Below are 14780 nucleotides of genomic sequence, written 5' to 3' on the forward strand. Positions count from 1 at the left end.
GGTTGCTTCCATGTCCTGGCTATTGTAAATAGTAATGCTGGGTATAATTACTACACAAAATAAGCTGAAAATTTTGCATACCTAGAGATGGGAGAAATAGTGGGGACACTCGTATTTTGTGCTAATTTAAAAATGGATTTCAGTATTTTGATTTAAGAAAATCATCTTTTTTGGTCCTTTTAGATCCGCAAAGAAACCCAAAAGTTAAGAGAATTTGAAGAAGGCCTGGTTAGCCAATATAAATTTTACTTGGAAAATCTGGAGCAAGTGGTTAAAGGTATATTAAAAATATCTTAAAAGTATGTAACACACTTAGCTTTGATCAGGAATGTGAATTCTATATTCTGTCCTGTGTGTTGAGAGTCATATAGTGTATGGTCAGGAGCAGAGTCTATAGAGTCAGACTTTCTGGGTTCAAATTCTGGTTCACCTCTTAATACCTAGGTGGTGGGCAAAGGACTTAATCTCTCTGTGCCTCAGTTTTTCCTGTCTATAAAATGGGAATAAGGATAGTACTTTACCTCATAGGATTGTTGTGAGTAGTGAATTAATTTATAGATATAAAGTAGAATTACAGTGCCTATACTAGGCACTGTGCTTTATCAGCTATCAGTATTAGTATTATCGTTGATGCAGTTCTTTACCTAGTAAGTAGTTGTATGTTTCTTGAATTCACCAATGGCTGGAATTTATTCTACTGTGTTTTTTTTTTGAGGTTTTTTTTTTTAACATCTTTATTGGAGTATAATTGCTTTACAGTGTTGTGTTAGTTTCTGCTGTATAATAAAGTGAATCAGCTATATGCATACATATACCCCCATATCCCCTCCCTCTTGTGTCTCCCTCCCACCCTCCTTATCCCACCCCTCTAGGTGGTCGCAAAGGACCGAGCTGATCTCCCTGTGCCATGCAGCTGCTTCCCACTAGCTATCTATTTTACATTTGGTAGATGAACTTAGGGGCAGGACAGGAATAAAGGCACAGACATAGAGAATGGACTTGAGGACAAGGGGAGGGGGAAGGGTAGGCTGGGATGAAGTGAGAGAGTAGCACTTACCTATATATTCTACTGGTTTTTATTTGAAGGGGGTAGTCAGGGGAGAAAGATAATGTGAACTGGTTGTAATGAGTGCCTTGAAAATGGACTTAACATTATCGGGATGATAAACTCTTCTATCAAACCCTGTTCTCTTTCTCTTCGTTCAGAAGAGGAAGGACATGGGAGACATTCAGGCATGAATGGGGAAGAGATTTCATTGCCAAGGCGAGGTGCTTTCACCTGACTCAGTTGGGCTCCTTTACTCAGTTCTGGGTCTAAGGATCACCCAGCTGCTAGCTCAGCTGCAACAGAGCTACTTAATCTGTCGGCCAAGTAACGACATGGAGGTGGGGTGGGTGGCATGGGTATTGCTTCTGTGCTCTGGCATCCCGACTGGAACCTACATACTAGCATTTATTTATTTACCTATTTATCTACCTGTCTGTCTGTCTATCTATTATAATGTCTTCAAGATTCATCTGGCTGTAGCATGTGTCAATATTATCTTCCCTTTTTAAGGCTGAATAATATCCCATTGTATGTATACACTACATTTTGTGTATCCATTCACCCATCCATTATAAAGTCTTGTCAGTTTTAAGTAAATAGAAGGTATCATTCTTACTTATGGTGAATACAGTCTGAGGAAAAATCACATATATGAGAAGCAAGTTTAAAACAAAGGCACTAGGGAATTCCCTGGCTGTCCAGTGGTTAGGACTCCACGCTTCCACTGCAGGGGACACGGGTTTTATCCCTGGTTGGGGAACTAAGATCCCGCATGCTGCACGGCACAGCCAAAAAAACAAAATAAATAATAAAATAAAATAAAATGAAGCAAAGGCACTGTCTTCTATATTGTCTTTCTCATCTCTGGTTGTGTATGATGTAGGAGGAGGTCTTGAACCTATCTAGAAAAAAATCAGCGTATTTTCATATTCTCATATTCAAGATACTGTGTTACAGTAACAGAATATGTATGTAGAAGTTTCTAGAAAAGAGGTACTGTGAATCATCAATTATTTTGAAGGAGAAATTAAACTTTTTTTGGACCTCCTGGGTAAAGATACTACAGTGAGCATCAGCAAGAAGCCAGGGGAAATGATGCCTATGGAAAGCCAAGATTCTTGTAATTGTGGTTAGTCAGAGGGTGGATGATGGTAGGCAAATTTAATGGTAACATCTGTACGTGTGTCTAAGTGTAGACAAGGATGATGGTAGGCAAATTTAATGGTAACATCTGTACTTGTGTCTAAGTGTAGACAAGGATGATGGTAGGCAAATTTAATGGTAACATCTGTACTTGTGTCTAAGTGTAGACAAGGATGATGGTAGGCAAAGTTAATGGTAACATCTGTACTTGTGTCTAAGTGTAGACAAGGATGATGGTAGGCAGATTTTAATGGTAACATCTGTACTTGTGTCTAAGTGTAGACAGCTCATATTTAAGAAGTCACATGGTATGTTGAATTTTCATATTACTGCTTATTACTGTAAAACAAACTAATTGAAATTTTAGCCGATGAGTAAAGTAACTACAGTTATCTCTTGATTAGATTGGAAGCAAAGGAAGCTGAAGAAAAGTAATGTGGTTTCCTTAAAGGCCTACAAGGGACTGGCAGAGGTGGCTGTGAAGAGCCTGTGTGAGCTGCTGGTGGCCCTGCCTCATTTCAACTTCCACAACAACATCATTGTACTGGTTGTCCCTCTCATGAATGACATGTCAAAATTGGTGGGTTGCTTTTGTTGCTGTTGTCCTTAACAGAAAATCATAGACGATGTGATTATTTTTTTTTCTCTCTCTCAAAATTCTTTTGGCGCTATTATTTATTGCTAAAATGGGGTCCTTTGTTAAATACTGTCTCTTCAAGAAAATTGTTTGAACGTAAGCTTGGTGAAGTGGTTCTGAATAGGAGGTGGTTTTGCCCTCTTCTTCAGGCTGTCTGCACACATTTTGATTGTCACGACTATGGTGGTGGAGGATTGTTGCTGCTGGCTTCTGGTGGATAAAGGTCAGGGAGGCTTCTAAACATCCTCCAATGCACAGGACAGGGCCCCACAACAACGAATTATCTGGCCCCAAATGTCAATACTGCTGAGGCTGAGAAACACTGGTTTAGTGTAACATTTTATTTTTCAGATATCTGAAATGTGTTGTGAAGCAGTAAAGAAACTCTTTAAACAAGATAAATTAGGCCAAGCATCACTGGGTGTAATTAAAGTGATTTCTGGTTTTGTGAAAGGCAGAAATTATGAAGTTAGGCCAGAGGTAAGCCTTTTTTTTCTCACTTTGTATTGTGTTTGTTTTGAAATTACGAAGTTAATTTTCAGTTGTTATGAGGAATTTATTTTTTATAAATGTGTAAAGTATAATTTATAAGTGAAAGTGCTCCCCAGAAGTAACTGCTCATAACAGTTTGGCTTGTATCCTTCTAGATGTTTTTCTATGCAGATAGAGACATACTTTGTATTTTAAAATTAAAAAATGGGTTTATACTTTGGAGACTATTCTGGAGCTGTTTTCTCTTAATGTATTGTGGACTAATGTATAGGGCTATCCCATTCTTTTTAACGTCTGCTGTAGTATTCCGTTATGTGAATAATATATAGTCCCTACTTGATGGATGGCTGAGTTGTTTCTAGATTTTTGCTGTTACAGTCAGCATAGAAAAGAATGTTTTGGCCACGTTATTTTTTCACACTTGTATGAGTATTCTGTGAGTTAAATTTCTAAAGTGTGGATACTGGATCCAACAGTATACACATTTAAATATTTGAGAGCTCATGCCAAATTGTCCTCCAAAAACATTTGATCACTTGTGTTCCTGTTAGTGATAGGAGTGTCGTTTCCCCACAACCTACCCAGTGTTGAATATTTTTACTCTTTAATCTTTGTTAGTCTGGTAGGTAAAAAATTACATAAATTAATGTATATTATTTTGTTTACACATTTTTATTAGTGAGGTTTTACTTCGTTTCATACATTTATTAGTCATTTGAATTTTTTGCCTGTTTGTATTGTTTGCCAGTTTTTCTCCTCAGGTATTTGACTTTCTTAAAGACATGTAATAATTTTTAAAATGTGCCTATATTTGAATAAATATGAGCCATGTACTAGGCACTGTTCTAGGTCCTGGAGATAAAGTAGTGAACAAAAGAAACAAAAGCTCTGTGTGTTTGTTGAGCTTAAGTTACATAGTAAGGATATTAAGTCTCTTGCAAATATAAGTTGCAAATATTTATTTGTTGCTCTGTCCTTTAATTTTGTGCTGTTGTCTTTTTGCTTTATAGAAGTTTTGCATTTTAATTACTTATTTTACAGAATTGATTTTTTTTATATTCAAGAATATCAAGTATCTTGCCATTTTCTTTTATGTGCTTAAGTGAAGTTTTATAGTTTTCTTCATTTGGGTCTTAGATATTTTCATTAAGTTTTAGTCATATAGTTTTGATTGTTAAGCTGATTTTTTTTTTACTGTTTTATTTCCTAATTTTGAAGTCTTCTTCCTTTGCCGTCAAATTCTTTTCATCCCTTGTAGCTGATAACTTTAGTTGAACTGCTAAAATTATAAATATTGGGCTTAAGTATTACTCAGAATTTTAGAGTAATCAGGGAATAAGGCTTGAACATGAAATTGGCCATAGGGAAACACTTTCATTTTAATGATGCTAGAATATAAACTGCTTTCTTTACTTTCTTGGTATTTGTTTGTTTGCTTGGTGTCTATATACTTTGTACAGTAATGTGATTTTTTTTAAGGGGTACAATGTGGTGATTTAATATATGTATATACTGTGAAATGATTACTGCAATCAAGTTAATTGACACATCCATCACCTCTCATAGTTACCTTTTTTTTGTGGTGAGAATACTTAAGATCTACTCTCTTAGCAAATTTCAGGTCTATGATACAGTATTATTACCCAGAACTTATTCACCTTATAACTGAAAGCTTGTATCCTTTGGCCAGGATTTCCTCATTTCCTCCATCCCCTGGCAAGCACCATTCTACTCTCTGGTTCTGTGGGTGCGACTTTCTGAGATCATACAGTATTGATCTTTCTGTGTCTGGCTCATTTCACTTAGCATGATGTCCTGCACGTTCATCCATGTTATCAAAGATGACAGGACCCTCTTTTTAAGGCTGAATAACATTCCATTGTATGTATATCCCACATTTGCTTTATTCCGGCAGGCACGTAGATTGGTTCCATATCTTGGCTTTTGTGAACAGTGCTGCAGTGAACATGGGAATGCAGATATCTCTTTGAGATACTGATTTAATTTCCTTTGGATATATACCCAGAAGGGGGATTGCTGGATCATATGATAATTGTATTTTTAATTTTTTGAGGAGCCTCCATACTGTTCCATAACGGCTGTGTCAGTTTACATTCCCACCAACAGTGTACAAGGGTTCCCTTTTCTTCACAGCCTCATTAACACTTGTTATTTCTTGTCTTTTTCATAATAGCCATTCTAATAGGTGTGAGGTGGTATCTCACTGTGGTTATGATTTGCATGTCCATGATGATTCGTGCTGTTGAGCATCTTTTCATTTACCTGTTGGTCATTTGTTGTTTGTCTTCTTTGGAAAAAATGTGTTTTTAGGTCCTTTGTTCTTTTTCAAGTCAGGTTATTTGTATTTTGCTGTGAGTTGTTTTGAGTTCCTCAGTATTTTTGATATTACCCCTTATCAGATACATGATTTGCAGATATTTTCTGCCATTCCATAGGTTGCCTTTGCATCTTGTCGCTGGTTTCCTTTGCGTGTGGAGGTTTTTAGTTTAATGTAGTCTCACGTGTTTGTTTTTGCTTTTGTTGTCTGTGCTTTTGGTGTCATATCTAGAAAATTAATGCTCAGACCAATGTCAAGGAGCTTTGCCTCTATGTTTTCTCTTCTAGGAGTTTTATGGTTTCAGGTCTTACATTTAAGTCTTTAATCCATTTTGAATTAATGTTTATGACTGGTAAGATAAGGGTCCAGTTTCATTCTTCTGTATGTGGATATCCAATTTTCCTAACACCATTTATTGAAGAGACTGTTCTTTCCCTATTGTGTATTCTTGGTTCCCTTACCAAAGATTAGTTGACCATGTGCCGCATTCTTTGACTTGGAGTTATTTTTCATTTGTGGGTGATATTTTATGAGCACATAGAATACCTACAGAATACTCAAATCTTTCTGAGACCTAGAGTGACTTCAGGTTCATTGTTTATGCTTTTAGTTCTTCCTTGTTTTCATTACATGCTTTAAATGAAGTTCTCAGTTTTCTTCCAAATGTACATATTGGAACCTCAAAAGAATACAAACCTGTAGTTCTTTTTTCCTCCAAGAATAATGCTGTGACTGCAGGTCAGTAGAGTGGTTTCTTCCCCAGAAAACGTAGGATTTTAAACCCCTTTTGTCTTTGTGTTTGGATGGTTGCTGTAGCACACAATACATCAGTTTCTAAATTAGTTTCTGAACTTTTTTGAATGGCTTAAGGCAATAGTACATGTGGTCCCTGGACCAGCATCAGCTGGTGATAAGAAATACAAATTCTGGGGCCCCACTGCAGACCTGCTGAATCAGAAGCTCTGGGGATGGGGTCTAGCTTTTTGTGCTTTAACAAGCCCTCCAGGTGATTGTGATGTTTGCTAAAGTTGGAGACTCATTGGCCTGAAGAAAAATAAGTGGTCTTAATAACACTAGTCTTCATGTTATTTTTTTTGTTGGGAAAACAAGATTAGAACTGTTAACTGCAAAACTGAATCTGGTTTGGGAATTTAAAGCTGGTTTAGAAATGTCTAATAAATATCCTCTTCTCCCGTACTGGTCCAAACCTTTTTCTGACCTGTCTACTCTTTGTAATCCTATCTACCAGTGCCAGGTAGTGTTCTCTCTTCCTTGTTCTTATTTCACTGCAAAGTAATATTATGTGTATTTAGCCAAATACTAGTGTCCTTTCATAGACAAAAATTACCGAATACGTTTAACAAAAAGATAATAGAACTTTGTGTAAAATGTGATAAAAGATGTTTCAAAGTTTTTTGTTTTTTTGGGTTTTTTTTGGCATGAAGGAAGGAATAACACTGTTGAATGCTTATTCTGTTTAAAGTATTTGAGGGCAATATAAATATTAAGCTGTGTATTTGTGTTTTCTTCAATAATAGATGCTAAGAACATTCTTGTGCCTAAGGATCAAAGAAGTAGAAGTGAAAAAAGATACAGAGGATATTAATAAACAAAAAAAGTTCATGACTTTCAAGGAAAAGAGAAGAACTCTATCAAGAATGCAGAGAAAGGTTTGATTGATTTCCTTTTTTGTTTTAATTGATTTTAGATTAAAATCATAGGCACAGGTAAAAATCATAGTTAAGTCATAAATATAAATATTTTAAAATCTGATATTTAGAGAATTTTATTTTCCCCAGTTATTGCAAAGAAATGTTTCGTTAAATCAACTTAAACAGACAGTTCATTAGCAAAGAGAGCAGTAGATGAAAAGGTTTTCTTGCCCTGCTGGCTTTTTTTTTCTTTTGGCCACACCGCACCACTCGGCATGTGGGTTCTAAGTTCCCTGACCAGGGATCTAACCCGCGCCCCTTGTGTTGGAAGCATGGAGTCTTAACCACTGGACCACCAGGGAAGTCCCCATGCTGGCTTTTGAGATCCTCTTAGATTCATCGTGATAACACAGATTCCTTCCTTAACAGAAAGGATACATTCATGTGAAGTTGGCAACAAAGTAGGTTTTAGTCGAATCTCCTTTCTCTGTTGGTTTGTATTTGAAAACTAGGTTGAAATTCCAGGCTTTTGTTTGTTTACTATGAGACTTTGGAAACATTTTTTTAATATTCTGAGAAATGGAGCTAATAATAGCACCTACTTTGCAAGGTGATTGTGCAGTTTAAATGTAATGACATAGGAAAAGCACTTAGAGTGTGCAGCGCTGGGCACACTTTATACACATTAGTTACCACCACCACCATTATTATGATCACTTCTCAAAACATATCTAAACAGTTTATTAGGGTTATCAAATGGGTTATAAAAACAAAGGAAAAGGGCTTCCCTGGTGGCGCAGTGGTTGAGAATCCGCCTGCCAATGCAGGGGACACGGGTTCGAGCCCTGGTCTGGGAGGATCCCACATGCCACGGAGCAACTAGGCCCGTGAGCCACAATTACTGAGCCTGCGCATCTGGAGCCTGTGCTCCGCAACAAGAGAGGCCGCGATAGTGAGAGGCCCGCGCACCGCGATGAAGAGTGGCCCCCGCTTGCCACAACTAGAGAAAGCCCTCGCACAGAAACGAAGACCCAACACAGCCATAAATAACTAACTAAATAAATAAATAAATACTTAAAAAAAAAAAAAAGGAAAAAATAATTTCCAGGGATATCCATCTTTGAATGTGTCTAATAACTTTTGAAAACAAGACAGAAATATCAAAATAGACTTAATGATTGTTAACAAATGAAGGTAAATATTTAGATTATTTATCCCATGCTATCTTGATAGAAGCTGGATGTGCCTGTTAGGAACGGCATGTATGTGGCTACAGTGGGGAAACACAGACCCGATAAGCAGCTCTTTTAACAACTTCATGGGAGGGAAGGAAACGCCATTCCTCAGTCGGTCCCCAGTGTCTCAGGCAGCTTAGCAACCATTGTTTGCTGCTCTAACAGCATAAGGGAGTGGAAAAAAATTGGTTTTCTGTTGAATTTCTGTATAGTATCCGGTTTTATGCATTGTATGTAAATGAGTTTGGGAAGCATTGTTGATGACTGGTTTCCACATTATAGATGATTTAACAATAAGAATTATTTCTGGGCTCAGCATGTCCTTCCTTCCTTTCTTTTTTTTTTTTTTTTTTTGAAAAAATTTAATTTAAATTACAGAAAACTACAGAGAGTAGTATAATATATCCCATGTATTTACCATTCTGATTGAGCAAATATTAATATACTTCAGTTTCTTTCTTGAAAAGAAAGAAACCATTGGTGATAGAGTTGGAGTCCCTTTGTCCCTTCTCCAGTCCCATTCTTCTCCCTTCCTCCTAGGAGGCAGCCACTGTCATAAATTTGGTTTATGGGTGCTTCTTACACATTTTTAAAATTTTTGCTTATATTTGTATCTGTAGACAGTCTGTGGTATTATTGTGTGTGTTTCATAATATTGACATAATGCCTCTCTGAAGCTAGCTTTTTCATTCAGTGGTATACTCTTTTTTTTTTTTTTTGTAATCTATTTTCAGTGGAAGAAAGCAGAAGAGAAACTAGAGAGAGAGCTTCGGGAGGCAGAAGCTTCGGAGAGTTCTGAGAAAAAACTTAAACTGGTAGGCAGTTTCACGTTTTCTCATGCTTTTAAAATGTTTTGTTAAATGATTTCAACTAGAGATTGATTGCTTCAACTTGTGGTTGTATGACTTTGGTTTATTTCATGAGGCTTAGATACATGATGTGTAAGAAATGATAATGTGATCGATGATGCTAGTTTTAGGAAATCACAGGATGTGTATCTTCATTCTGCTTTGTTGAAGCTCTTAGGATTGAATAGTGGGGAGTGATGGTAAAGCACAGAAAAGGTTGAGTTTTGAAAGCTGTAGTTGTGGTAACTCGGGAGAAAGTATACTAGGTTATACTGAAGTCATTTTGTCTGTTCTGCAGCACACGGAGACTCTGAATATCGTGTTTGTGACCTACTTCAGAATACTGAAGAAGGCCCAGAGGTCACCTCTCCTGCCAGCAGTTCTGGAAGGTCTTGCCAAGTAAGGGCGGTGTAGGTTGAAGCCTTTTAGATTCTTTCTAAATAAATAAGACCGAGGTAACCATGAATTTTAAACAGGGTACACTAATGATGACCCGGTGTCCTTCTTAGTTCTCATTCCTTTTTTATTTGTCACCAGCTTTTCCTTGAAACTGTTCATAGCACTGCACTTTTTTGGTTTTCTCGTCTCAAACCTTTTATTTTAAAAATCTCCTTCACTAACTCTTTCCTCCTACTTATTAGTTAGTTCTCGCTGTCCCTAGGGTTCATCCCTCAGTTCTGGTTTCCTTCTGTTCTGTAGTCAGTTTTTAGTCTTGCATAATCTGGTCCTCTTAAGATAGGTCTTTTTGTATTCTGTCAACACTAATGAACTTACTGGGGCATGTGAGCCAGAATAATGGTTGTCAGGATAGTTTTCTACAATTATTTGAGGTATTGTCCTGTAGAACAGTGCTATCCAATAGAAACATCGTGTGAACTACATAAGAAATTTAAAGTTTTCTGTTAACCACATTGAAAAGGAAAAAGAAACAGATGAAATTAACTTAAATATATTTTGTTGAACTCATTTTATCTAAAATATTATTTTGACATACATTAATGTCAAAACATTAATGAGATAAAACATTAGTGAGATATTTGGCATGCCTTTTTTCATAATGTATCTTCGAAAAGTGGTATATATTTTACATTATAGCACATCATCTCAGTTTGGACTAGCCACATTTCAAATCCCTAATGGCCAGTGGTTACGTTGGACAGCACAGCTTTAGAAATAGGACTAATGTCTGGAAGATAGAGAAAAGGCAAATTCGGTTCAATATGGAAGAAATTACTTTCTAATGACTGCAGCTATTTGGTGATGAGATGCTTTGCCTTATAAGATAGTGTGGTCCTTGTCATTGAAAGAGAGGTTGGTCAGAGGTTCAAAGAGAAGGGATTATTCTTACCTTAGGTAGGACCTGTTGTTTGTTTTTTCAATGACCAATTTCTTTTTTTTTTTGTTTTTGTCTGTTGGGCCTTTGTTGCTGCGTGTGAGCTTTCTATAGTTGTGGCGAGTGGGGGCTACTCTTTGTTGCTGTGCACGGGCTTCTCACTGTGGTGGCTTCTCTTGTTGCGAAACATGGGCTCTAGGCGCGTGGGCTTCAGTAGTTGTGGCTTACGTGCTCTAAAGCGCAGGCTCAGTACTTGTGGTGCATGGGCTTAGTTGCTTCTCGGCATGTGGGATCTTCCCGGACCAGGGATCAAACCCGTGTCCCCTGCATTGGCAGGTGGATTCTCAACCACTGCGCCACCAGGGAAGTCCCAATGACCAATTTCTTTATTTAAACAAATTTTTAATAATACATGCTCATTTAAAAAATTCAAATAATGCAATTATTTAAATTAAATAGATTAAATTAGAATTAAAAGATCACAAGTTCCCTTCCTTCCTATATCAGTATGTAAATCTGCCCACCTGCCTTCTTTCATACAAATTGAATCTTTCACACAAATGTATACTGTTCTGGGGACTTCCCTGGTGGCGCTGTGGTTAAGTATCCGCCTGCCAACACAGGGAACACGGGTTTGATCCCTGGTCCGGGAAGATCCCACATGCCACGGAGCAACTAAGCCTGTCCACCACAACTACTGAGCCTGTGTTCTAGAGCCTGCGAGCCACAACTACTGAGCCTGCAAGCTGCAACTACTGAAGCATGCACGCCTAGAGCCTGTGCTCCGCAGCAAGAGAAGACACCGCCGTGAGAAGCCCGTGCACCACAACGAGGAGTAGCCCCCGCTCACCACAACTAGACAGAGCCCGCACCCAGCAATGAAGACCCAATGCAGCCAAAAATAAATAAGTAAATAAATAAAAACAAAAATAAATTTAAAAAAAATGTATACTGTTCTGTAACTTCCTCTTTTTTTTGGATAAACAGTTATTCTGGGTATCCTTCCATGTTAGCACATATAGACCCACTTTTTTTTTTAAGTTCATAATACTCTGTGTCATGGATATTTAATACTTTATTTGGTCAGTCCCCAGTGCTACACTGGAAATATCTTCAATGTACTTGTGTGCACATATTGCTAGGTCAAAGAGTATGATCATTTTAAATTTTGATAAATATTGCCATATTACTTCCCAAAAAGGTTGTACCAATACACAGGGAACATATGACCTCTGAGGTCCTTCCTTCTTCTAAGATTTACAGTGTCAAAGGCTCTTGCACTAATATTGAAGATATATCCTGACTTTAACTACTTCGGTGCCTGATATTTTATAGTGTACAGAGTCCTCTGACATTTAGTAGCTCACATGATTCTTTCTCTTTAACTCTATTGAGTGATCTCAGTTATTTTTAGAAATAGAAGGCCAGAACTGTCAGCTCTTACCTAGGATTATATAGGTAATTAATTGCTGAGCCTGAACTAGACACTAGCTCCAACATTTTTTCTTTTCTTTTTAAAGCTTTCATAGGGTCCATTTTCTAATTAATAGCAAAATCTTTCCTCTTTTCCCTCTTCCTGCCCCATTTTCCTAGAAGCTGTAACTGCTGACTCCTTTGTGACTTAGAACATTGTTGGACACCTGGTCAACTTGATTCAGAGAACTTGTTTGCTCTTAGCAACTTCTTTCTCTGGTTAGGAGTATTTTTGAAATATATTTAGTTTGTTTAGTGCTTCATATATTCCTGCCGAGTATAGTGTCCAGTCGTGGATGAATTGTCCAAGAGGCCAGTCTGAATTAATGAAAAGTATCGATAATCACCATCATCTCCATCATAGCTAACATTTTAAAATAAGTAATATTAAAAATATGGTTTTAAAGTCAGGTTTAATTTTTAACTGCTTTATATCTGTTTTTAGGTTACCTTTTAACTAAGTTTTGTTTGATTCTAGGTTTGCTCACCTTATAAATGTGGAGTTTTTTGATGATTTATTAGTAGTTCTACATTCTCTCATTGAGTCTGGTGTAAGTAACTCTACTAATGAATTACTTTTTAAGATATAAATTGTAATTATTCTTAATATCCTTTTTTTTTTTTCCTCTTCATTTTAAGGACCTAAGCTATCAAGAAAGTCTTCACTGTGTCCAGACTGCTTTTCATGTTCTTTCTGGGCAAGGTAAGATATTTTCTTGATCAAGTTTCGTTTACTTTGCCTTTGGAGGCTTTAACATACCTAATTTTTGTTCTCATTTCAAAGGTGATGTTCTGAATATTGATCCAATGAAATTCTATACACATCTTTACAAAACACTGTTCAAGTTACATGCAGGTATGTATGTTTAGATAATGTCTTTAATAAATCTTTACCTTCTAAGAATATTTTGTGACTGGAATTACAGTCAGTGAAAATTGAGAAATAGGAGCAGGTATATAAAATGCTGGCCTGCCAGTGCCACACATCTGTATTTAACCTTAAGTGAGACTTGGAGTGAGAGAACTTTTGGAATTGACTGGAGATGCAGTGCAGCTCACATCGCCGTGTGAGCAGTCTGGCACTGCTTCATCGGTTAGTGAAATGATGTGGGACAGGTGCGATAGGCTCCTCTTGGATTTTTCCAAAGTTCAGTGAAGTTGCATGATGAAAAAGTAATGAGAACAGCCCCAAAGGGTATATCTGCTGTTTTAGGTGCTACGAATGAAGGTGTTGAGATCGTCCTCCAGTGCCTTGACGTCATGCTGACTAAGCGCAGAAAGCAAGTTTCTCAGCAGCGGGCCCTTGCCTTCATCAAGCGCCTTTGTACCCTTGCTCTTCATGTGCTTCCAAATTCAAGCATTGGCATTTTAGCAACTAACAGAATATTAATGCATGTAAGTAGTGATGCAAACGAATAGAGCTAAGTTCTTACAGTGCAACAACGGTGTTTTGTTTGATGCATGTTTTTTTCCCGCATTTACATTATTTTTTTAATTATAAAAATAATTCACACTTGTAACAAGATAAGGTGATAAAAGAAGTACATGAAATTACAAAAGGAAAGCATTCCACCCCTACTGACACTCCATTTTTACGATTTGGTGGGTATCCTTCCAGAAGACTTAAAAAAATTCATTTATAAATGTGTACACTAAACACACACAAACAACAAAACTTTTTTCTTTTTTAATGGAGAGGGGATTATGATATACAATATTGTTCTACAACTCTTTTTTAACACTTAATGGTGATGAACACATTTTGTGTCAGTACAGATACAGCTACTTGGTCTCTTTAATGACTATTGGTTTAACAAATACTTACATAGTTCTTACTATGTGAATTCCACTGTTACAGTGCTTTACAAAAATTAACTCACTTAATTTTCATAACAACTCTGTGAAGTAGCTACTATTATTGTTCCCATTTTATAGATGGGGAAAACTGAGGTCCAGAGAGACTAAGAAACTTGCCTAAAGTGACACTGCTAGTAAGTGGCAGAGATGGGATTTAAATTTAGGCAGTCTGGCTTTTACACTTTGCATTTTTCTTTTGATGGATGTAAGTTGTTTCCTTTTTTGCTATTATAAATGATGCTATAGTGAATATTCTTATAAGTGTATCTAATGTAATTATTTCTATAGGAAAGATTCCTAAAAGTGGGGTTGCTGAGTGAAAGAATATCTGTTTTCTTTTGCAAGATAAAATTAATTCTTTTCAAAGCAAGCTAATATTCTTTTGTTCTCTTGTGGAATAGACTTAAATTGCAAAAATTAAGACTAGGTATAAAGTGCATATGCTTATAGCTCTTATGTAACTGTAAAATCAAATTATGTAAAAGTACAGAATCCAATAACGTTCTTAAAATTAATAATATTACTTTAATTAATCCCTCTTTTTATGTGACATTTTTGCAGACTTTCCCCAAAACAGATCTGTTGCTTGACAATGAATCTCAGGGTAGTGGAGTTTTCCTTCCTGAGCTGGATGAACCTGAGTACTGCAACGCTCAGAACACTGCTCTTTGGGAATTGCATGCGCTGAGGGTAAGAGCCCCCCTCCCCTTTTTGTGAGGGCTTT

General features: G+C 36.9%; 1 protein-coding gene across 2 annotated transcripts in view; it reads left to right on the plus strand.

Moving 5' to 3' along the window:
* NOC3L (NOC3 like DNA replication regulator) overlaps positions 1 to 14780 on the plus strand; it is a 47017-nt gene that overhangs the window by 11653 nt on the left and 20584 nt on the right. For both annotated transcript variants that reach the window (XM_057530500.1, XM_007187474.2), the window contains exons 8-18: positions 184 to 277; positions 2596 to 2771; positions 3180 to 3308; positions 7197 to 7328; positions 9280 to 9360; positions 9692 to 9792; positions 12678 to 12750; positions 12839 to 12902; positions 12984 to 13055; positions 13413 to 13594; positions 14618 to 14746. In XM_057530500.1, the coding sequence (XP_057386483.1) occupies positions 184 to 277; positions 2596 to 2771; positions 3180 to 3308; positions 7197 to 7328; positions 9280 to 9360; positions 9692 to 9792; positions 12678 to 12750; positions 12839 to 12902; positions 12984 to 13055; positions 13413 to 13594; positions 14618 to 14746 (1233 nt within the window). The remainder of the gene's footprint in view (positions 1 to 183; positions 278 to 2595; positions 2772 to 3179; positions 3309 to 7196; positions 7329 to 9279; positions 9361 to 9691; positions 9793 to 12677; positions 12751 to 12838; positions 12903 to 12983; positions 13056 to 13412; positions 13595 to 14617; positions 14747 to 14780) is intronic.

The sequence above is a fragment of the Balaenoptera acutorostrata genome, chromosome 16, assembly GCF_949987535.1.
Source record: "Balaenoptera acutorostrata chromosome 16, mBalAcu1.1, whole genome shotgun sequence".
Lineage (NCBI taxonomy): Eukaryota > Metazoa > Chordata > Mammalia > Artiodactyla > Balaenopteridae > Balaenoptera > Balaenoptera acutorostrata.